Raw genomic sequence first — 22,656 nt, 5'->3', positions numbered from 1 at the left:
AATGCATTAAAGAACGAAGGAAACAGATTTATTATAGATGTGCCACTAGTGCATTAGACTAAAACATCCCATCTGTGCGAGTGGTTAGACTTTAATGGTCCGTTCCCACCTAATGTGTCATTCGTCACAAAAACTGCAGGAAAATTAAAAAAACTAACAGCGAGGGAGACCGTTCATATTGGCTGTGCATAACCTGTAATCGGAGGTTTATTCACCAATCAGCAGCTGGCTCTGTTTAATAAGTCCAAGAAAGGGTATGAAGAGTGTAGTGTAGTGTAGTACTTAAAAAAGAAAAAAATATATATGTAAAAATTACACACTTGTCCTGTGGGTGGCCTAGTATCTTTCAAGCTTTTATCCTCTACCAGAGGCCTGCGCAGTATCTTAGCTGTTCCTAGGACTGCGCTCTTCTGGACAGAGATCTCGGATGTTGTTCCTGGGATCTGCTGGAGCCACTCGCCCAGTTTGGGAGTCACTACACCGAGTGCGCCGATTACTACTAGGACCACTGTTACTTTCACCCTCCACATCTTCTCAAGCTCCTCTCTCAGCCCTTGGTATTTCTCAGGCTTCTCATGTTCCTTCTTCCTGATGTTGCTAACACTTAGTATGACTACATCTATCCGGCTGCTATATATCAGCAGTAAAAGACTGATGGGGTATTGGTGAATGCCATAACTACAGAACGAGGTGACATTAGAGTTTAAAACTGAAACCATAGGTGCATCTACTAAAACTCATTATTATTCTGAGTTTGATTCTCAGTGTTCTCAAATTTAAGGACAGAGGTCAAGTTTTCTAATAATCTTGTGAGTTTGATGAAGAAAAAGGTAGGATTTTGAAATTGATATCATAATTGCATCTACCAGGGGGCTGAGGAGAAGCACTGAGAGCTGCCAGTATTTTCTTTAATTTTGTTTTTGCAGTTTTCCACCATTTGAGATGTGACTCGCATACACAGCATCATTATTGTTCTTGTTTTATTTTTGTTTTTCTCCTTTCTCCACATTGGTTAAATGGCATCAGACTTTTGTTTCCACAGGGTACCGTTTACTTGCTGAGTAGAGTCGAGATAATCTCAAACCTTCAAACACAAAGCAAATTAGGCATAATTCCCAAATGTGGTACATTTAAATATAACTAATGCCAGAAACTTCACACCCATTAAACTAGAATATCAATGTAAACACTTCTGGTGTGGTTATGTGTCAAGTTATTTAACACTCATTGATTTTACTGTAGTAAGTATTAAAAGGAGGAGGAAACCAGGCCAGAATAACAAAGATGATAGCTTTGGGGCAAATACTACTTGGAATGAAGTTGAGTTTATAACTAATGAGATGCTGGTGTACCACAATAAATTCCTTTCTGAAAGCTACATTTTTACAAAATGCACAAAGCTAACATGTCATCTCATTGGGTTGAAACCATATGAAAAGATGGGTGTACACTTAACCGTCTTAAACACACTCATTTCACAAATTCTCTATCTCCGCAGTTGAATGTGAACTTCCTCAGTAGCTGAATCAGAGCCTCCGGAGGCTCTGATTCAGCTTCAGGCAGCTCTGAGGATGGCTGAATGTGCCCACAAACATGTCAAGACCTTAATATCATCATATGGCCGCATAATCCTACAGTAAAAATGAAGAACACCGGCTTCATTATTCTATTTTTGTCAACCGGTATGTTTGTTTCTATTTCCCTGTTGTCAGACTCATGGCTGTGGAAGATGAGCTGAGAGGGGGTGCCATTCCTGATATTAAGCCTCGAATCCTCACAGACCAGGTTTGTGCCTGTGTCTACCTCTTTTATCATCCCTATTCGCTAATCCAGTCATGTCCTAAAACACTTTTGCTTCATTCTTGCATCACATCCAGAGCATTTGCCGCAAAGCCAGTGCAGGGGAAAAGTTTGCAGCTGTCATACACGCCGCTTATCCCCATCTTTCAAAAGTACATATGTCACATCTGAAATCACATCTTACCATTTACTGCACACGCCTGAAGGGGGAATGGCGCTGATTCTCAAAATCAACACCTGGGGTTTATGTACTGAGTGTGTCTATGTGAAGGAATAGCACGTCTTCAACACAGAAACCGAATGTTATTTACCACAAAAACACGCATTCATCATTAGAAAACCTTGACTGTGACTCACCAGCAGCATCACAGTAATCCTTCAGGGCTTGGTTTCATGAATGCACCATGTGGGCTGAATGGTGACGCAGGTGAAGAGGCTGCGCGCGGCTGCTGAGTTAGTGCCGAAATGTGCTGTACTTAAAAATATACTGTCACCTTCTTTTGAAGCTCTCGGTGTCAGGAGCAAACAGTAAAAATAGCCTCTCGAAAATACAGACCACACATAGAAATCTTCAATGGGCCTGCTGTGAGATTGTAAATGTTTTTACACCAGACTTCTCAAACAAATGTGAGTGAGTGATGAGGAAAAACAATCAAACCTTGCAACCAAATTTAGACCCTAGTAAAACAGTTTCATTTGGGCTAAGCGCTAAGTAGGATTAGTCTTTTAGCTCAAAGTGCTGTCATGGGGTAAATACTCGCTGAAGAAGAATAAATGTGTTGAGAAATGTTATTCCTTCAGATCGGGGGAGTTGTGCTAATTACGATGAGCCTCCTCATGACCGAAACTGAAATTTAAACAATTGATGTATTAACAGCAGATTTGGATTAAAGCTAATATCAAACTAAAAAAAAATCTATGAAACTGAGCCTGCATTGTTTTGGTTTACTCTAGATTAAAAGTGAATAGTAGGTTATGTGTTGGTCTGGAACCTCTGCTGGTTGTTTTGCAATAGTTGCTTTCAGTCCAAACCTCTCTGGTGGCTACAGTCTTGTGCAAAATCTTGAGTCACCCCTCAGTTCTTTATGAGGTTTTTTTTGACATACACAATTTGTGCCAATTTCTTCAGTTAAATCTACAAAAAATGGCAATGAAAACACAGTTTGATGGGCATAAAACAGTATTTTTATACCAACAAGGTGATTGCAAAAGAGCTATTAGCTGAAATCTTGGCATGATGTGTAGTGTGGAGGGGGAAAAAACAAGTGTCAGGCCTAAAAAAAAAAACCTACCTACAGCAGATGAACAGTAAGTCATGTCTTGTAGAAACAGGAAAAATCCAGCAAAGACCTGACAAGACCTGAGAGATGCATCTGGCCCTTCAGCTGATTCATCAGGCATTTGAAGCCTTATTAGAAATGATGTCTATGGAAGGATGGCCACCCAAGAGGCCATTCTTAAGGAAGGGAAATGGGTAGAAAAGACTGAGGTATGACAAATTACACAAGAACTGGATTGAAAGTGATCATCAATGTTTACAGAGGCGGTCAGAAGAGAGGTACAACAGTCTGTGTCTACAGCTAGTTGTGTTGGGGATCTTTTCAAATTTGATGGAATCATTAGTGCAGAAAAATATTAATTTTGATCTACCGTGCAATATCATCTGGAAGTCATCTGATTGGCAGCGGCTTTATTTTTCAGCACTGCCAATGCAGTAAATTCATACCTGGATAGAACAACAATAAAACACCCTCAGTCACTGATTGGCCTCCACAGAGCTTGAACCTCAACATCATCTTGAAGATGAACAGAACAAAAGTCAGCCAACATCCCAAAAAGATCTTTGAATGTCCTTCACGCAGGCTGGAGAACAATTCCTGAAGACTACTTAAGAAACTACAAGATAGCTGACTACAAGAGTTCAGGCTGTGCTGAAAAATGAAGGTGGTCATTACCAAGTGTTGACTTTAAAGATCATTAGAACTGTACATTCTGTTTTTGGTTTATGTCCATTTAATAAGTTTAATAAGTTTGCACCTTTTCTCAATTTTTCTAGCAAAATATAAAGAAATGAATGGTGGCTCAAGATGTGTTTGCACAGTACTGCACCTGACTGTGACTGCCAACTGTGGAGTGCAACCTGTGAACTAAATAGCCTGGAAGTCTTTTTCCCTGTATTTGCATTCTCATCACTAATAGGAGGTCTGAAGTGCTGTATTGACCTGAGAGCAGCTGATACCATAACATAACCTCTTGTTATAGCAGATGGCCAGTAGCAAGTTAGGGGTAATTGCTAACCAACATTTTATATTTTGCTTTGGCAACTCTTGTGCATTAAATATAAGTACTTACTTTGTGTTAACGACCTAATAATAATCGAGTACACTGAGTTATAAAGACTGACAGTGACTCTGAAAAAGTCTCTGCACTGTGAAAGCACCTACTGCCTACCAGCTAACAGATTTTGACAGAACCACAGTAGCTGTTACCAGTCTTTGTGCTAAACAAAGCTAACCAGCTTTTTATATGCTATACAAACATGTGTGGTATCAGTTTTGTCATCTAACTCTCAGCTGGAAATCCTATTTCCCACCCTCATGAAGATTTAAATGAAGAAAAGTAGTAATTTGACCCTTTTTCTCTCCCTTTAGTCTATCAGCCAGGGATATGGATCCTGACTGCCAGTTCCAAAGTGACCAGAGTTCATGATGGTCACTTCAGTGTAAGAAGACTGACTCAGACCCTTCTCTAACAACCCCCATCAAGACAAAGCTCTGCAGTGGATCCAGCAGGACTACTGGAGGCGTCAACTCACATTCTTAAATAAATAATGACAAAAAAAAAAATATTGCACATATTCAAACTTAGCCTGTACCAGAACTTGACAATCAGCTTAGCACGAGGACCAATGTGGGAAGTGAATCTTCTTATGAGCCAGTGCCACAACAATGGCAATACTATACCTACTGAGTTTCTTTATTTAATCGGGAAAAAAGTAAGAAGAGGTGTGCAAAACTCTGGGGGATAAAGATGTGCTCACGGTGTTCCCTCCTACACGCAGCACGGTTTCTTCTCGCTAAGGTGGCTGCAGACAAAATGTAAAATAGGCTTTTTATAAGCACAATATCCCTTCATGGTGACGCCTGTGACGAGCGACAGGCGTCGAATCATTTGCCAGCTGTTATCCTCTGATGCAGGGCCCAAGCAAAGACATATTTTACTATTTGGCTCTGGTGAAATCATATAGTAAAATATTGTCATTGCAAAAGTATTTTCACTAAAAAAAGAAAAAGAAAAGGTGGTTATCATGATTTTTTGCATCCTTTTTAGTCCATGCATTCCATCTAAAAAGATGCCAAACAAGTCCTACAGTCACCTTAAGTGTTTAAGTACAATCTGAATCTTCTCGTTGGTTTACTTTGTCCTGGCACGCAGTGTAAAGCCTTGACTTTCAGTGTACAGAAAAATTATTTCGTAAAGCTACTAAAATCTTTGCAATAACGGCGAATACTTTACAAAAATAAGCTTAAATTAACTTTATAGTATTATTAATAGTGATAATTGTGATAAACTACAGTAAATCTAACATTTCAAAACAGTGCTACAAAGTGTTTCAACGCAGCATTAAAGAAAAATTATGGGAGAATGTAAACATTTGGTTTAAAGATGCACTTCACCAGTTTTATACAGTGTGAGAGAACTAGTTAGCCTTCTTGGTGTGGCTGATCAGAGAAAGTGATCCTGTCAGTGATGCCATCTGTGCTTCAACCAAGTCCTGTGCTACGGAGCAAGTTAAGCATACCCAGGATATCTGGCTTCACTTACCCTAACATTTGCAGTCAGGCTCAGCGGTCACATCAAGGTGGTTATCAACTTAATAAGTTCACCCAGAGTTTATCCGTCTAGCTACGTTTACGTTAAAGGGGTGGCATTAGCAGCCATGAGACCACTAGCAGCAGAGCGACTGATTTTACAAAAGTAAGCAAAACTATAATATTAGAAAAATATGAAGAGCTAAACACAATACAGATGTAAAGCAACAGAGCTGCAGACAAAACAGTAGAAAGGCGCTGTAGAGTAGTGTTAAAAGCAGTGCATGAATGTGTGTACGCTTTAAGTGCTTTTTTTAGTGAGGCTGGAAAGACCTGCTGTATTTAGAAAGTTGAACCTATCTGAAGCAGTATCAGTGCTCTGTCACTGAGTCACAGGGAAATCTGATAGATACGCCATTAAATCAATATTGTTGCTTACAGGATGGTTTTAGCTTTTATTCCTGCAGCTGGTGTTCAAGGGTCTAAGAGCAACAAATATTAAAATATAATTTGGTATAAAGTCCACAAGTACAAATAGGTGCTCTGAGGGATCTTCCAGGAATAGTGAATTGGTTGATACTTTACTGATTTTGTATTTGTTGATCTCTGATCTCAAAGATAACCTGCTCTGGACTGCAGGTCAGCAGCAGAAGTTGCCAAGGTGATGTACACGGGTTAAAAGTCTAGCGCCTTTTGTAATAATGAAATCCAGGGCAAAGCCTCAAGTTACCTGGATGAGGCTAAATCCTGCTTTGAAACACAGGTCTTTGAAGACTCCCAGGGTTTGTGCTACAAACTGGGACTGGGGACATGACAGTTTTTCCTTCCTAATAACTACCTAACTCCCCTGGCCAAGGCCGATGCCTTAGTTTAACATTTTAAAGAAAGTGATCTATAACTTAATGGTCCAAAGGTTAACCTCTCCCCACGTTTAATAAAGACGGAAACAGCCTAAAGGTCTGGGACGTTTGTTGTGCTAACTTCCAGCAGATCCTAAGTCATGTTACTACTTAATTTCTTGTTGTTTATGATATGTTTTCAGAAATGTCTTGAAAAGATAACACTAACACAGCTCGTCACAGTTTTCCTGACCTCATAGGAACTTAATTGCTTACCTTAATTGCCTGTGTGCTCTTTTCAAGTAGAACTGCAATAATGAGCAATTCAGTGAACTAACAAAATTAACCAGCAACCGTTTTCATGATGAGATTATCAAACAGTGTTAGGCTGATGCTTCTCTTACAAAGTAAACTGGATTTATTTTGGGTTTTTCTTTTTGCTCTTAGCGATGCAAAATGTCCATTTGAAAGCATCACCTTAGGCTTTAGGAATATTTCATTGAGCATAGTGGTTCTAACTTGGCCTAAACCAGCCTATCATGCCTGGTATTTTTTTTTTATGTGTATCTTTTTTTTAATGTGTTTTTTTTGTGTTGATTTTGCTGCTTGACACTTTGTAACCCTGGTTTGAAAAGTGAAATATAAATAAAGAAAATTTAACAAACATGGTCTTAAAACGAGACGTGCACCCGGACGCAAATCTTATATAACAAGTAGTGAGTTACTCATCTGTTGTGTTTAATGTCTCTGAAGCATAGGTGTGCAACAGTTCTGCATGTGCTTTTTAAATGCAAGGACGAGCAAGTCGGTTTGCTGTCAGATATACTGATGTACAAAAAACAAAATTTACAAAAAAAAGAAAACTACTTTGACACGGCTTTCTAATTGGAAGGCATCTTTTTTAATCCAACCTGCTGACTCTTCTGCTTTTTTCCAGAAGAGTGTGGCATTCAGCCTTTTGCATTATACAACATGGGAGTATAGTGAGAAATGGTCAGAAATCCGAGAAACGAGAGAGGACACAGTGAAACCAACTGAACAATAAGACGTTTACAAGCAGGGATATGTAGTATATGTGCATAGGATTTGACTGCCTTACAGTCTGTGCCACAGGGCCCAAAATAACAATGCCAATACAAAAAAGCTGTAAACTTTGTATATTAAATGTCTTTTTCTTTTTGTAGTCAGGTGATGAATTAATAAGCAGTGTGTTGGTTAACTCTGTATGTTAGAAACATTTACATTGCAAATTTCATGGTTGATATCATTTATCCTAACCTCTTTGCCTTTAAAAAGACATTTTATTTCAAGATAAATATCAATGATACAAAGTTAAATGTTTATGTTACCAGAACTGTATAAAATAGCTTCATGTATATCTATTCTTATATGTAAAATGTATTCGAATCAAGGGTAGGCCTTCAGGCATGTTGAAGTTGTGGTTTAAAAAAAGAATTTGATTCTTATATTATTCTAACTCTTAATGCTGCAATCCAGAAACTGCAGCGCTGCGGCTGCGTTCGTGGGACGACAGCTGATTAAGTTCATTTTTGCTCCAGATGAAATACGACAAGAAATTCGTCTTAATAGCTCGCCTACTTTGTGTAACCAAACTAGCAGTGGTGCTTTCAACAAATGCTGGATTGCAGTTTTAAGCAGTCTTCTTTTGGAAATATACGTTTATTTATCTGGCCTGCATTGCAATACAGTATTTTGAAATGTTATACTGCACTTCTGTTTTCACTTTACAAGAAGCTGCAATCCATAATCTGCGAAAAATGTTTTTAAAGAATATATATATATATATATATATATATATATATATATATATATATATATATATATATATATATATAAAAATGGTATACCCATGTATTATTGAAAACTTTCTCTGTATTAGCTGCAGTGGTACAGTGTGCTACCTCTGAAATCCTCCCCTCATCTCCCTTTGAAATTTAAGGTTGTTTTTCTGTTTCGTAACGTTACCTGAGAGGGTACTTTATTCCATTAAGCTAAAAATCCTCCTTTTATTTTAAAGCTACTGCTAACAAACTAGTTATAATTTTGCTTGTTTAATTGCTTAATTCTATTTTTGGATTTCCTGTATGAAACCGTTGCCATCGCAGGACCGTTTCTAAAGTCTGTCCTGTTTGCTATTGTATTTAAGTGCCATTAGCATTGCAGTCATACTAATGTTTTTTGAATCGTGGGATGAGATTGAGCGTGTTCCAGGTATTTGACTCTCAGGTGTTATGAGGAACACAGAGATTTGACGCACAGAATAGCGAACTACAAATTTCAACGCCGAAGCAACACAAAGTTCAAAGAGCGCATTAAATGAGGGGTTTGTGCTAACGCTAAAGCAACCGCTCTGCTTTTATCTGGGCTGGCTCTCTGCTCTCATCTCATTCTTACAAATAGTTTAATTTACACCTTCCCTTTTAGCGTTTGTTACATAAGAGGAAGAGGAGTTTATTTTCTTGGTCCAAATAAAAAAAATGTGACAAATGCCCCACTGTAACAAGACTTGATGAGGAATATTATATAAGATGCTACTGAAGAAGTGCTTTATCTTTACATAATCATGACATATTTTAGACGTCGTATGAACCTTTGTTGACCCAAGGGAGAATAACTGCTGCTTTGCTGCAGCTACACAAGATAATAAATGACAATAAATGAGATTATATATGTTGTATATTTTAAATAAGGGTACTTAACATCAACATATTTATGTTTCTAAAATGGATGTATAGCATTTTAGAATGAAGCAAAATATTTTTCTTGGCAGCTATTATTCTGCACAATTGACCTAATGTGTCACAAATATAGAGTCAGTGGGATTTCTGACTTGAATTAGGCCTAGTGGATGTAATACCTTAATTTACTTGACATTTCTTTTGAAATAAGCCATGCCCCATTGATAAGCCATACCCTCCAGTCCCCTGATGTTGTGTGGTGGATGTTTAATGTTGGTAGTTTTATTTATAATGGTAGTTATTGTAGGTATGATTGCGCTTGTAATTATTATTATTATTAGTGTAAGTATACTTGATTGATATGATTTGTTTTGTTTGAACAAAGGGAATGTATTCATTTTTCAGGTGATTTTTCTGAGTGATTTAAATAAATTATTAAATCCCTAATCAAGAATCTGTTATTTAAAGTACTTGAGTAAGTTACTTTTAAACTGAACTGTAACACGTTTGATCCCAACCATCTTAATGGGGAATCTTCTTAACACATGAAAGTTGCCCATGGAGTTCCACATGGTTCTATGCTGGGACCACTCCTTTTTACATTATGCATACATTCCTTAGGCAGTATTATCTGAAATGTTGCATATATTTTCTTTGCTAGCCAGATGATACCCAATTTTATTTATCTGTTAAGGCAGATAATGCAAATTGGTTAATTAAATTATGGTGTCTTGAAAATGTAAAGGCCTGGATGGCCACTAATTTCCTACTTCTAAATTTAGACAAAAACGAGGTTACGGTATTTGACCCTAAAAACTTCATAAACATGGTGGTTTATATACCACTGCTGCATGTCATTAAGCGGTATCTTCTCTGTGGATGTTTTATTCAGTCTCCCCGTGCTTTTTTTTTTCTCTTCTCTTTTCCCTGAAACTGGTTCTACCAGAAGTTTCTTTCTGTTGATGAGTTTTTCTTTCCCACCGTCACCAAGTGTTTCTCCTAGGAGATTGTCTGATTTTTGGGGTTTTCTCTCCAAAACTGCAGTTTTTACTTTAGAAAATTTATTGAAGCAACTGTTGTTGTTGTTTGGTGCTACATAAAAAACCCCGAATTCACATCTGATATGTATACTGAAATTGACTGTGCGCTCAGTTTGGAGAATTGTAAGATTCAATATCTAAGAACCATAAAAGCACATTTGAAAAGACAGAAAAGTCACTGTGAGACTTTTATGGGGACAGCCTGGGGTACCTTTTCTGAGCTTTTCAGTAAAGCAGTTGATTAAAAATCCACACGCACAGCCCCAGATCATTCTTAGTCTCCCACTCATTGTGGAGGAGGTGCCAGTCCTCTGTCTGAATCCATTTCTTGTCTTAAATAAGCAAAATTAAGATTCAGTAAATGAACTTGACAGCTGTACCAATCAATATTTCATAGTAAAAACAGTCGAAATGTCTAAGTGAAATGTGAAAGAGGTCATCCAGAAGGACAAACCCACAGAGAATATCAACCAATAGCTCTACTCTCTATTGAACAGCTTTACTGTTTTGGTTCACTCTCAGCAGCCGTGTTGCTTCTAAAAAGAGCCAAATATTTCACCAGGAGAGTCCAAACACAGAGTTACATGGAGAATTAATATAAACATAAGAAAAACGATATCAAACCCCTGATAATTTTGGATGCTGCTGAATGTGTGTGCTAAACATGTTTTTTGTGGCATCTTTAGAGGGCGATAAAATTCCAGATGGTTTCATCTTGTTTTGATGCCCTAAAGTAGTCAAGTAAGGAGCTAAACGAATAAACAAATGCTTCTCTTAAAGAAAAAGTGTTACAAATTAGGAAGCGCACTTATTCCGTTATTGGGAAAACTGGGTTCTCTTATACAACACAAAGACTGGTGGTGCCAGGCAATCAATGAAGTTCTAAAAAAATGAAAAATAGTATTGTACAAATGAATTTTTGTATGAATTAAACAAATATAACATATCAATTAGCTTTTCAGCTGAAGGAGGTACTAGGCAGACCCAGCTGCTGCTTTTTATTTTCAGTCTTTGTGCTAAGCCAACTGCCTGCAGCTGTGGTATGACACAGTATAAGATAATTACAATGAGAGTTCAGTGTTTTATTTGGTGCAATACCACAATAACAACATTTTAGTTTCGCATTCAGCAAAGTCATAAAATCTTCCAATGTTGACAAGCTTGGCCTCAAAGTCGATCTATATTTACTGATGCTACTCAAGCTGCTATAATACCTCCCAAATGTATACCTCTTAATGCTTTAAACTTTCAGATATACTGCCAGAAGCTTCGCCAGCTTCTTTGTCATTACAAAGGAATAAAGACCAAACAATTTTCAGTCAAAATGCACTACAACAGAACTTGTCCTCTGCAAACTCGCAGATTCCTTGTGTCACAACTAGGCTAATCATAATCCATCCCCTCAAGTAACAACCTGGCTTAGCATTTTCCCTTGTCATTTCAATGGCTGAGTGGGTAATGGGATGTCAGCTGCTCTCCATCAGAGATCTGCATGATGCCAAAGGACTGCAGATAACCAAATGTCTGGTACCCTGCAAGAAAATGAAGGTGAATCAGTTTCACAGCTTCTGCTGCTCTTTCGGTTTCCTCTCAGCAACTCCTTCACAAGTCCCGTTGGCTTGTAATATATTTATGCTAATTATTGCCACACTTATATGTCTGCAGAAGCCCACACCTTCATGGTGAATTGAGTCATGTTTTTCAATGTCAATAAAGCTCATTTAAATGTGAAAACACAGAGAGATCTCCTTTTTTTATGATGACTTCTCTATGCATCGTTAAAAACTGACAGAAATAATTCGTGCATAAGCTACTTATCGGGGTAAGTTGCTTTATAAAATACAATTAAAACCATGAGGATTTCTGAGGCCATTCTTGAGGATTATAGCTAAATGCAGAAGGTAATGGACTCAATGTAGCATCTTAAGGGAATAGCTCGATATTTCAGTATTCTCCTGCTTTCTTGTCCTTACATTAAAATCACTCTCGTGTCTGTGTGTTAAACGTAAATCAGGAGAAAGTGGACAATTAGGAGGAGGAGAAATGCAGCTAGCCAGGCTCAGTCTGAAAGAAATAAAATCCACACCTCTAATGCCTCAGTCACATTAAAGTAAAAACAAAAAAGGATGGTAACTTCCTCGCAACTGAGAGAAAAAATAAAGTGTTGGTTGCCTAGCGATTGCACATTTCACCTGGTGTCAGGCAACTTGTTTCCAAGGAATCGTGAAGTGAGGCCATGGTCCAACTCAGACTGACCAAAATCACTGTCAGACAGATTGACAAAGGTTTTCCAATAACTTCAATTCAGTTCAGTTTTATTTATATAGCACCAAATCCCAACAACAGTTGCCCCAAGGCACCTAAACAGGGTGCTCAACTCAGCTAGTTGCAGACTGGTGGTTTTCTGGTTATACTCCTATATAACAGCAAGGTTTCCCAGTGCCTATGCCATTTTGCTCTTAACTTGCCATCCTGTAACAACTAAGTCACTATTTGTGGAGGACATGTCTGTGCAGGTTCTCTGTCATCCAGGTCATAGTACTCTAAGGAGCTTGCGAAGACTTCTTTAACTTAAACAAGTCCAGTCACTTTCAATCCAAGCTCCCCCTTTGAGCTTGAAGGTCTGGCTCTGAGTGGCAGCAGTTAATGTGAATTTCTGTTAAAGGTAGATTTCGCTATGTAGACATCGACAGATGGCAACAGATTTCTGATTTTTGCAGATTTATCTCACTTAATCACCGCATTATCACAAACAGATTGCACGTAGATGCCAACTTGACCCCATTTGGCCCATTTAATTGCAAAGTGATATCAGACATGAATCGGTCTTACTACCCCCTTTATCAACATGTTGAACACCAAAGTTGCTTTAAAGAGCCAACTGTCTGCAACTGGTCATGCACCTAGTCCCCATCTTTGAAAGCAAGTACACTGCACATGGTTGCAAACATTGTTGTCATGCTGCATTGTTCAACTGCTGTCTTCCACAGAGTGACCGTAACACTATTACTGCATTATTCCTTACTTGTTTAATCAACACTTTTCTTCATTAGTAAAACAGGCCGTTACTTTTATTAAGCTAACCTGTTACATGTTAAAGAGACAAGACAGTAAATTAGCATATTTTCCTATCTTTGAAAAAAGTATTTTTTAAAAATACTAAATTTATATTTTCACTGGATAACAGCCTCCTCTGAAATGTGAATGTTAGTATGCTGTGAGTTTGGGCCTCATCTGGTTTTAAAGATAAAACAATAGTGCCATCTAGTGGCGTACTCCAGTGTCAGACTGCTTTATGACCACTAATCACATATATTCATTTTTATCCTTCTTTCGAGAGAGTGAGGAAGTGAGACACAGAAATCAGCCATATTTGACAGGTGAACTGAAAAACAAAAGAGCAAATTTCTCCTGGGATATACACATTTCACCCAGAAACAAAGCACAGAATGTGCAAAAATGGCCAAGATGATTGGCCTACAAATTCCCCCACACTACAGTCAGTAGTGTGTCAGTTTTTGAGTATAGGATGTGCTGGAAAAACAAGCCTGCTCCCATCACCTTACAAGATCTGCCATGTGTGATTTCTTTGCATGTGTGGAATGGATGGGTTGTTACTGACATCTGGTGTGAATTTGATGTAAATCTCATATTTAGAAATATATTAGAAAACCTAGAAAACTGGTGATGTGCTCAATATTTTGTTTCCCCACCTCATCATTTGGACCACTTGAGTGAAGAGCAAACACACAATACAAACTCACGAGTTTAAGATTAAGATGGATTTTATTTTTTATTTGTATTCAAACAAATGACTCGCACAGTGTAAAACCAACACAATCACAATTTTGACTAACTGTTCCAAATACATCTACACATAAGATTTAAACTATTGTATAGTGTTTTAAGAAATAGTACAAGCAACTGGAAGATGCAAGTGAAAAGAAATTGGACAAGACACTAGAAAGAGCCATTCTTAGAGCAATTACCGTGTGATTGCTGAAAGCTGTTGCAGGTGGCGGTTTTACATGCTAAAAAAGGGCAAGAGTTGCTTGACATTTTAAGCGTGGAATCACGTCTCAACCCTATATGAGAGTGTAGTTGCATATACAGCTGAGCAGTTTTCATTTTAGTAGATTAAGCAATCAACCTGGCAAAGCAATGTAGGCAGTGGAAGGATCTCCTCCCTTTTTGCCTTAATTACATAGTGATAGTTACATGACAGGAAAGTGGGGAGACAGTACACAGGTTACAGGCTGCAAATGGTCTGGTCTGGTGGCGGAAGCCGGGAAGGACCCAGCCCCCACACATGGGGCGTGCACTCTACCAGGACCTCTTTTAATTAGATTTATACTGAATTAGTGAATGCATTTTTACAAAGTGTTACAGACTAAAGCACAAAGCTTCATGCAGACACAAAAGCTTCGGTGCAGCTTTAGTATCACAGCATATCTCAAATATGTATCTTGCACAATCTTAGATGGGAAACCTTCGTATTGCACACTGAAACCTCGGAAAGCATCCATCCTTGTTCCATCGTGTTTCATAAAGGTGTAAGTGTTTCTGTGACCTCACAGCGTGGAGGTTACAGTTGGCAGTGTTGACAGAGGGACGTATCTCCTCGTGTCAGTTTGGGACGTGTGGCTGAAAATGCTGTTGACTGGAATACCCAGCTGGCCTGCTTGCCCTGACCCCGCCTCAGAATTTATACCATAGGGCACCTTGGACGTAATGGCTAAACTTAATTTGAAAAGCACATTAAGGAGAGCCGCACGGTACTCTTTTCTAACCAGGCAGTAGATGATGGGGTTGAAGCAGCTGCTGGTGAAAGCCAGACAGTTGGCCAGAGGGAAAAAGTACGCTTGAGCCGAGTAGAACGAGGGGCTGATATCAACCACGTCAAAATGAATCAGGGCTCTCCAAACCGTGAGGATGTTGTATGGGAACCAGCAGGCCCAGAAGGAGAACACCACCACTGCCACCGACTTTGAAATATCAGTCTTTCGCCGAGAGTTGCCGCCTTTCAGTTTATGCCGACAGAGGAAGCGCATCAGAAGCAGGTAGGAGAGGATGATAATGGTGTAGGGCAGCAGAAATCCCAGCACAACTCGCAGGAGGTGGTTTACTTCGAGCCATGTTGTAACAGGGAAACGGAGCAGGCATATTGTGTCGTTGCCAAGGCCCACATTTTTCAGTTCTGCAAACACAGCTCGGGGTACGGCCAAAATGAGCGCTCCGGCCCAAATAAAAGCTGTGGCCAGCGGGAAAGTCCAGGATCTGCTGCAGAAGGAAGCGCCTGGTTTGAGAGCAGTTGCCACATAGCAGTAACGAGTCAAACTCATAGCTGTGAGGAAAAAGCAACTAGCAAACACATTCAGCCCAGTGAATAAGGACACGGCCTTACATGTGCCCAAGCCAAAGGGCCAGCTATAGTCCAGCGCAGTATCAACAGCCCAAAATGGTAACGCCAGCGAAAACATTAGCTGAGCCACAGCTAAGTTAAAAACAAAGAAATTGATATTGCCTGTGGTGATGGTGTGAGTAGAGTAGAGGAGGAACATTACTAACAAGTTCCCCAGTATTCCAGCTGTAGCCACAATAAAGTAGACCACAGAGATGACAATCCTTAGCCAGTGGGGAGGATTAGGAAACTCCAGCCAGTTGTAAATACTCATATTTTGAAAAATCAGCTCAGAGTTGTTACAGAATGTGCCTGAACCGCAACTGCTCATGATGCTTTTGTAGAGCTCAAGTCTGTGCAAGTCAATGTTTGACATTTTGTCAAAGTGAAGGTGAAGTTTGTCCTGAAGATGGCGAGATGTGTCCGCTTGTCCTCTTTTTAACTACAATAAATTAAAAATGTAAGTCTTGGCAGTCTGTTTATTAGATGACAATCATCGGTCCCTGCAAGGAAAGAGGAAGTTATTACTGCATAATAGGCGCTGGAGTTTATGAGCAAATAAGTAGATTAGCTCTGTCAGATAAACAAATTACACTAAAAGAGTTCAGAAAAGCCCCAGAATTAGTTTGTAATGGCGCAGTTATTCTTGTATGAAATAAAAGTTCTTTTTGACAACAGCCAAATAGATTCACATTGCTTATATTCCCGATAAGTGCTCGATTTATTAGTAAATCACTTATCAGTTATCTTGGAGATAACAGATGTGTTGCAAGTGTTGCTTGATGAAGAAATATTCCTTTTGAATTTTACAAGTTTTAAGCTGCAGCATGAGATGACCTCAATATGTGAATATACTGGGACCCTGAGACGGTCAAAGCCGGAAAAGCCCCTCGGATGAACAAGGATTTCTTTTTAAACAAAAATAAGTTCTTATTTTTTTCAAGCGCAGTAATTTTTTTTCATTTCATTATGTAACAGATCAACAGATCTCCTGGAGACCTGTTATTTGTGAGCGAAAAGGAAAACATAAGAATCGAAATGTTTTTTTACATTAAAATACACTCCTGGATTTAATTTTTTGTTGTTGTTTAGTTTTAGAGTGAATTTCTTATCGCTTTAGAGGAATTAATTGTTCGAGTACTTTAATTACATAGACATATATACGAGTACATTATCATCTAAAAACATTTTCACTTGAAAAATCATGGCATCAACCTGCAGAGGTAAACTGTCTCGCATGCACAGGGGTTTTTTCCAAGTTCAGAAACGTATGTTCTGTGTAGCTTGATTTCACACTAATCTACAGGCTGTAGCATGTGATCTGTGTTGGCAAACATTACAGAGCATCGCTATCAGTGTTATACGGGGTAAAATAAATATTTTCACATTTGCATCTAAACATTTTAAAAACGTAAGTTTTTTTTTTTTTTAAGTTTTCTTGATAACCAGAACATTTTTCACCACAGGGGACTTTAAAAACAAAAACATCTGCCATCTTTTAAACGGTCCCATTTACAAGCTGCGGGGCGAACACAACGTGTTTCTATGCTTTTTAAAACATTATCCTTTTTTTGTAATGTGTGTATTGCTACACGACATCTCTTCATTCTCCTCTTTCCATTTTTTGTCTGCCAACACCTGATTTCCAATCTTTCTATGTGTTTCATTCGATCTAATATGTTATATCAGGGTAGATAATCATATTGGTAAATAGTGTGAAGAATTAATGAAAGTGTTCGCTATATATATATATATACAAAAAATTATTTTACTTACATTATAATCAACTTGGATTTGCTTTTTGTCGATTAAAATATGATCATTGAACTGTGAGTTTTAGTTGCTACAGTTTCTGTCGCCCTCTTGGCTAAATCTGTCTTTAAAAATAAACTTTTAATGTCAGTGAGACTTTTGATGGATACATAAATAATATCTAACAGCCACTTTGCCCAGAAAAAGCTTTCACTTTTTGATAGGAATGGTCCTTCTTGCTCAAAATGACACGACATCATTCATAAGAGATTTGTTTGAAAGATTTTCGTTCAATCAAGCGTTTAAATTCATTAAGTTTTGGGGGGAAATGCCGGGAAATACTTTTTGGCACAACACTGGAAGGTTGTCAAGTCGAAAACGAGGAAAAGTTAGTTACCTTACCGATAACTAACGTTTAACAGTGTGACTGTAGCTTCGGTCTTTCTCCATGAGCGTTGGTTTTACATGTGAACATAGCCGAAGCCACAGCACAGCCGTCCTTTAACGTGTGTGAACGGGGATTTGTAATCAGCTGGCTGATGTGAGTAAGCAGGAGAGAAGCAGACAGATGTAACGCGTTTCCCTGTTCTTGTGAGGACTTTACTTTTAAAGAAAAGTTAGAAACACTGGCACAGTGCCAAGCTTACATTTATATCCCACCTTGCAACTGAAAAGGGTATAATAAAACACAAAGACTGTGTCTTTGATTACGGTAATTATCCAGTTCAGCTTGTTATAAAGTTTTTTACCCACGACTTCATAAATAGAAATAAAATTTACATAATTATATCTTACCCGACTATCAAAAGGTGGCAGGTCTTCAGCAGGTTTTTGTAGCCTCTGTTGCATCGTGTCAGACAACAGCAAGAATGTCCATGCAACCCACTCTGAGTGCATGCAGCTCCACCCCATTCTGTCTTTCAGTTTGCATATTCAGAATCAGCTAAAAAGTTCGAAACACTAAGAAACGTCCCTTCCACGCGAAGTCACACTGCAGAAGCTCCACATATACCTAAATGGACATAAATGACCCTGATTCTAGGTGGAGCAAGGAATATTCTTTAAGATGATAGGATAAACCACTGAGTCTTCACCAACTTGCATATATATGCAAGTGTATCATAGTAGATACACTTACACTTTAGTATTTATAGTACTTACTTATTGAGTAATTGTTCTTTGACTGGTTTCAAAAGACATTGATTGTAAAGTAAAGAAGCAAGAACTGAGACATGCTTATAAACTTGAATTATTTTTTTCTTACACTGTCTTTTAATTTGTAAATTGATTTATTAATTTTACTACAAAAACTTCTGAATAACAGATTTTATAAAACATAAAATCCACATTTAGATTTCTTGAGAAAAAAAGTAATAACATTTCAATTATTCAGTTCTTGCTTTACTACATTTTAGCATTTAGACATTTCTTACTTGCTATTCTTTTCTAAAGCAACAGTATACAGACCATACGGTAGTTCTTGATTTAGCTCCAAAAGGCTACAGTTTTCCTGTAAATTTCTTCCACAGAATCCTATAACTTTGAATGATTAATCTTCCTCTAAGGATCTTTGCCAGGCAGCTACAGGTAACAATGTGTTTGACATATTGATTATGAGCACAAGATTATGAACACAAAAGTACAACAGCATTAATTTGTATTCTTGTTTTTTCTTCTATTTATATCCGAGTCATTGCTTGGAGATTAGATTGAGCAGCCGAGATGACTCTTTGTTACAAATTGTTGATAGTGGAAGGGACATCAGCAGTGACCTACGAAATGAGATTAGGTGGGAAAAAGCGGAAGAGTGGGGAAATTGATTTATGCTGCTCTGTCTAAGCTGAGGCATCGCCATAAACTGGCTGAACAAAACAAGCAGCTCTCAGTGTTCCTGTTTTTACTGCCAGCAACAGGTTTTCAGGAACTGCATGCTAGTTCCAGCCTGTGTACTTTCCTCAGTGACCGGTCTTTATCTTAATAGTGCGACAAAAGAAGAGGATTCTGAGCTGTGTGAGAACTTTGCAAACAATATTTTGAAAAAACTAAAATAGCAGATTAGTTATTGTCCAGGGCTTGTCTATAATAATCTCCAAAGCTGTGCAGTTATTATGTTCTGTGTTCTTATTAAACTGCATTAAACACAAATGTTGAAAACATTGGGTTATGGTTTTGTGAAAGATTATATGCTGTGCTATCATTTGAGCTTTAGCTGTTAGATGGTCTTTGTTAACATTTACCAGAGCCAGGCTAAAAGTTTCATCCTGTTTGCAGACATTGCACCAAGCTAAGCTTAAGCAATCCCCTGAAATTTCCGGATAATTTCCTGCAGATCTTGTATCATCGGAAGAATGTGAGTATTTCCAAATCTGAAAATATTTATCTAACTGAGTGTTTCAGGCGGGCCTCCAAAGCAGTAACTAAACATGGTAATAAATCACTCTTCCCAGTGTCAAACAAACAAAACAGATACCCAGATGTGATAAATACACTTAAATGTAGTTCAATGGGATTTACTTATTAATTCCCACAGTTGCCACAGTGGTGCCATAAATCTAGGACTATTTAAGTGTATGGATCCCACCTACACCACAATGGTGTGTCCATCTCTGAGCGTGCCAGCTGAGTTGCCTCAGGGAGCACAAAGGTCTGTGGGCAGAATGAGACATGGCTTTGTCGCCACCCTGTGTAAAAATGAGAAAACAGCAGATAACTTGAGTCTAAATGTAAATGAGAGCGTGATTGAGTGAGTCCCCTAGTGTCAAATGCCTGAGCCAGCAACATGCAGCCTGACCACATTTACTTTGAGGCTTCAATAGCCTGCAGATTTTGCAGATTATTACTTTTACTTGAGGTTGTTTTTCTATTTCTTTAGTATTTAATGAGATATAGTAATCCTATTGATGGCAATAAATGCAAAGTATACCAAGAAAAAAAAATCAAATTAAAAACGAAACTTGAGGTATTGTAGTGACCATAAAAAGTTGCTTTAGTGATCAGATAGTAGGATAAAAAAAAAGGAATAAAAAGCACCATGTAAGGTAAGTGCAGTTTATTAACATTCAAATTCAGTGATACTAAATCAATACGTTTGAAAATGAAAGCAATGGGCAGCTTGGAGATTCTTACATAATTAAAATGAAATGCACACGGTATTCACTAAATTGTTGCTGTTCTACTGGGACCAGTGCATGTGGCTAAAACCTACAAAACAACCCCAAAATAACTGCTTGTAAACAGTGGTGGTCCTATTTGGCGTCCTGGGCGAACACTCCCCTTTCCACGGGTTGTGTGTGAGACTTTAAATCATCAAACTTCTTATATATATTGTTTGTTTACTTGCACTGCTGTAACTGGAGCCTCGTCGTCTTGTCTCTATATACTGGACTGTATGTAGCGGAGATGACAATAAAGTTTACTTTGACTTCAGCAGCAAGCAGGCGCACCGAGGGCTCTCGCGCTCACTTTTCGTGTATAGAATTTCGAAAAAACATCGGTGCAAATTATAAGTCTGTATCACAATGTCTGGTGTTTTCGTGTTTGTTAGTTTGTTTTTATTTAGTTTTATTTTGGTTGGTTATAAGATGCTGCTCCAGCCGGTCTGAGAATCCACCGCCGCCCCGCCCTCTCCTCCCTGTGCCGCAAGCAGCAGGCGCACCTCGCAAACGGAGGGCGCCCTTACTCCCAGCAAATGGGCGGCAGAAAACCGATTGGTGCCTATACCATTCCCAATATGCGCTGGCAGGACATCGGGGCAGCATGGGTCCGAGCAATTTTTTTATTTTTCTTTTTTGCCGATGCACGTGATTCCGCCCCCCACCACGATGCCGCCCCGGGCAACCGCCCGTGTCGCCCGTATCAAACACCGCTACTGCTTGTAAAGTTATGTTTCTGTTAAAACTGTTTGAAAAAGAGAAATCGATTCACCTTTATAGTAATGTTTGCAGTTGTATGTTGTGGTGACTATAACTCAGATAGTCTAGCCTATCACTGGGGAGCCTAGACTATGAGAAATGCCTCTGATAGTGTGAACAAAGTCGTGGAAAGACACATTATAGCATAAAAAACAAACTGAATATTTTACACCTTCCCATAGCTTAAGTTTTCATTTTTCATGTCTGTCAGTCACTCATATGAGCCATCCATTAATAATCAATGCCTATGTTAACATATATAGATGTACATATACTGCATAGTAGATTTACACAATATGAAATAAGTAGCAGTAGTAGTACTTTAAGCAACTTGATGACTGGAAATAAAAGCAGTCTTTTTGCACCCCCAAGTGGCCAAATGAAATAAGGTTGGGATGAAAACATCAAGGAGTTACTGAAATATGTCCTCACTTTCAGTATGACAGATATGCTGCAGAATATGGCCTCTGAAAATATGCTTCACTGCCATAGATCCCAATACTGCTGGAACTGGCATGACAGAGAGTTTGTTTCTTACGTCATCTATTTAAAGGATTTCAAAAGGTAACTCATTTGTGAAAATCTCTGACATTTGGCCCACATGTTCTAAACAAGCTGCTGTGCTGTACAGTCAAGGCATGGTAAAAATTTAGCAGACTTTCACTAAACAGTATGTCTAAATAAACACATTACTGTTCAGCTTATGGATTTGTCACATTCGTCTAGCAGAATAAAGAAGAAAAACATGCAATAATAAAGTTTTTGCCCCCAAAGTAGCACCTGCATCAACTGTCTGCCTCTATTAATTAGTACTCTTAATTTTACAGTGATCAAAACACCTGGATAAGTAGTAGGAAAGTAACGTGGTATGTTTACTCAAGTCCTTCACTAAAGTAGAGGTTCAAATTACTTTTATGTTGTGCTTCTCTCTGCTTCCCCACTGACATTTGCATTAACTCTATCATTAGAAACAGATTGATGATTTCCGATTGATGTTTCTCTCACGTCTTTTCACTCTGTGAGTCTATACACCATTGCTGTATTTAATCAAACTCAAAAAGACTGCTAGCTGCTAAAATCTCCAGTTGTTCACAGATGGCTCCTCCTCTCTGAGCCTGGTTCCTGTTAAAAGTGAGTTTTTCCTTCCCACAGTTGCCAAGTGCTTGCTCATAGGGGTTCGTGTAATTGTTGGGGTTTCTTTCTGGTGTTGTAGGGTCTTTACCTTACAATATAAAGTACATTAAGGTGGCTCGTGTTCTAAATTGGTGCTATGTAAATAAAATGTAATAGAACGACTGTATATGCAAATATTAGCATTTAAAATCTATACCATTTATTTGAGGAAGTTTTTAATTTATATGCTTCTAATATACTTTAAATCAGGGGCGATTTTAGCCCATTT

General features: G+C 38.4%; 2 protein-coding genes across 6 annotated transcripts in view; one reads left to right on the top strand and one right to left on the bottom strand.

Annotated features, from left to right (window-relative positions):
- Positions 1–9,597, top strand: part of syngap1a (synaptic Ras GTPase activating protein 1a) — a 59,273-nt gene extending 49,676 nt beyond the window's left edge. For 4 of the 5 annotated variants that reach the window (XM_026155790.2, XM_026155793.2, XM_026155791.2 and 1 more), the window contains 2 exons: positions 1,713–1,785; positions 4,452–9,597. In XM_026155790.2, coding sequence (XP_026011575.1) covers positions 1,713–1,785; positions 4,452–4,478 — 100 coding nt within the window. In that variant the 3' untranslated portion in view covers positions 4,479–9,597. The remainder of the gene's footprint in view (positions 1–1,712; positions 1,786–4,451) is intronic. The other variant, XM_080296571.1, reaches the window with a different exon arrangement.
- Positions 9,598–13,957: 4,360 nt separating this feature from the next.
- LOC113014897 (relaxin-3 receptor 1-like) lies at positions 13,958–18,229 on the bottom strand. Its single transcript, XM_026156705.2, has 2 exons — positions 18,139–18,229; positions 13,958–16,094 (listed from the first exon to the last, which is right to left on the bottom strand). The coding sequence occupies exon 2, from the start codon at positions 15,965–15,967 to the stop codon at positions 14,762–14,764; it is 1,206 nt and encodes a 401-aa protein (XP_026012490.1). The 5' UTR covers positions 15,968–16,094; positions 18,139–18,229; the 3' UTR covers positions 13,958–14,761.
- Positions 18,230–22,656: the final 4,427 nt, after the last annotated feature.

This window comes from Astatotilapia calliptera, chromosome 22 (genome assembly GCF_964374335.1).
Source record: "Astatotilapia calliptera chromosome 22, fAstCal68.1, whole genome shotgun sequence".
Classification (NCBI taxonomy): Eukaryota; Metazoa; Chordata; class Actinopteri; order Cichliformes; family Cichlidae; genus Astatotilapia; species Astatotilapia calliptera.
This window is presented reverse-complemented; position numbering and strand designations above follow the sequence as displayed.

Excerpts from the sequence above, each read along its gene's own strand:
- LOC113014897 (XM_026156705.2), bottom strand. The coding sequence starts at position 15,967 with ATGTCAAACATTGACTTGCACAGACTTGAGCTCTACAAAAGCATCATG.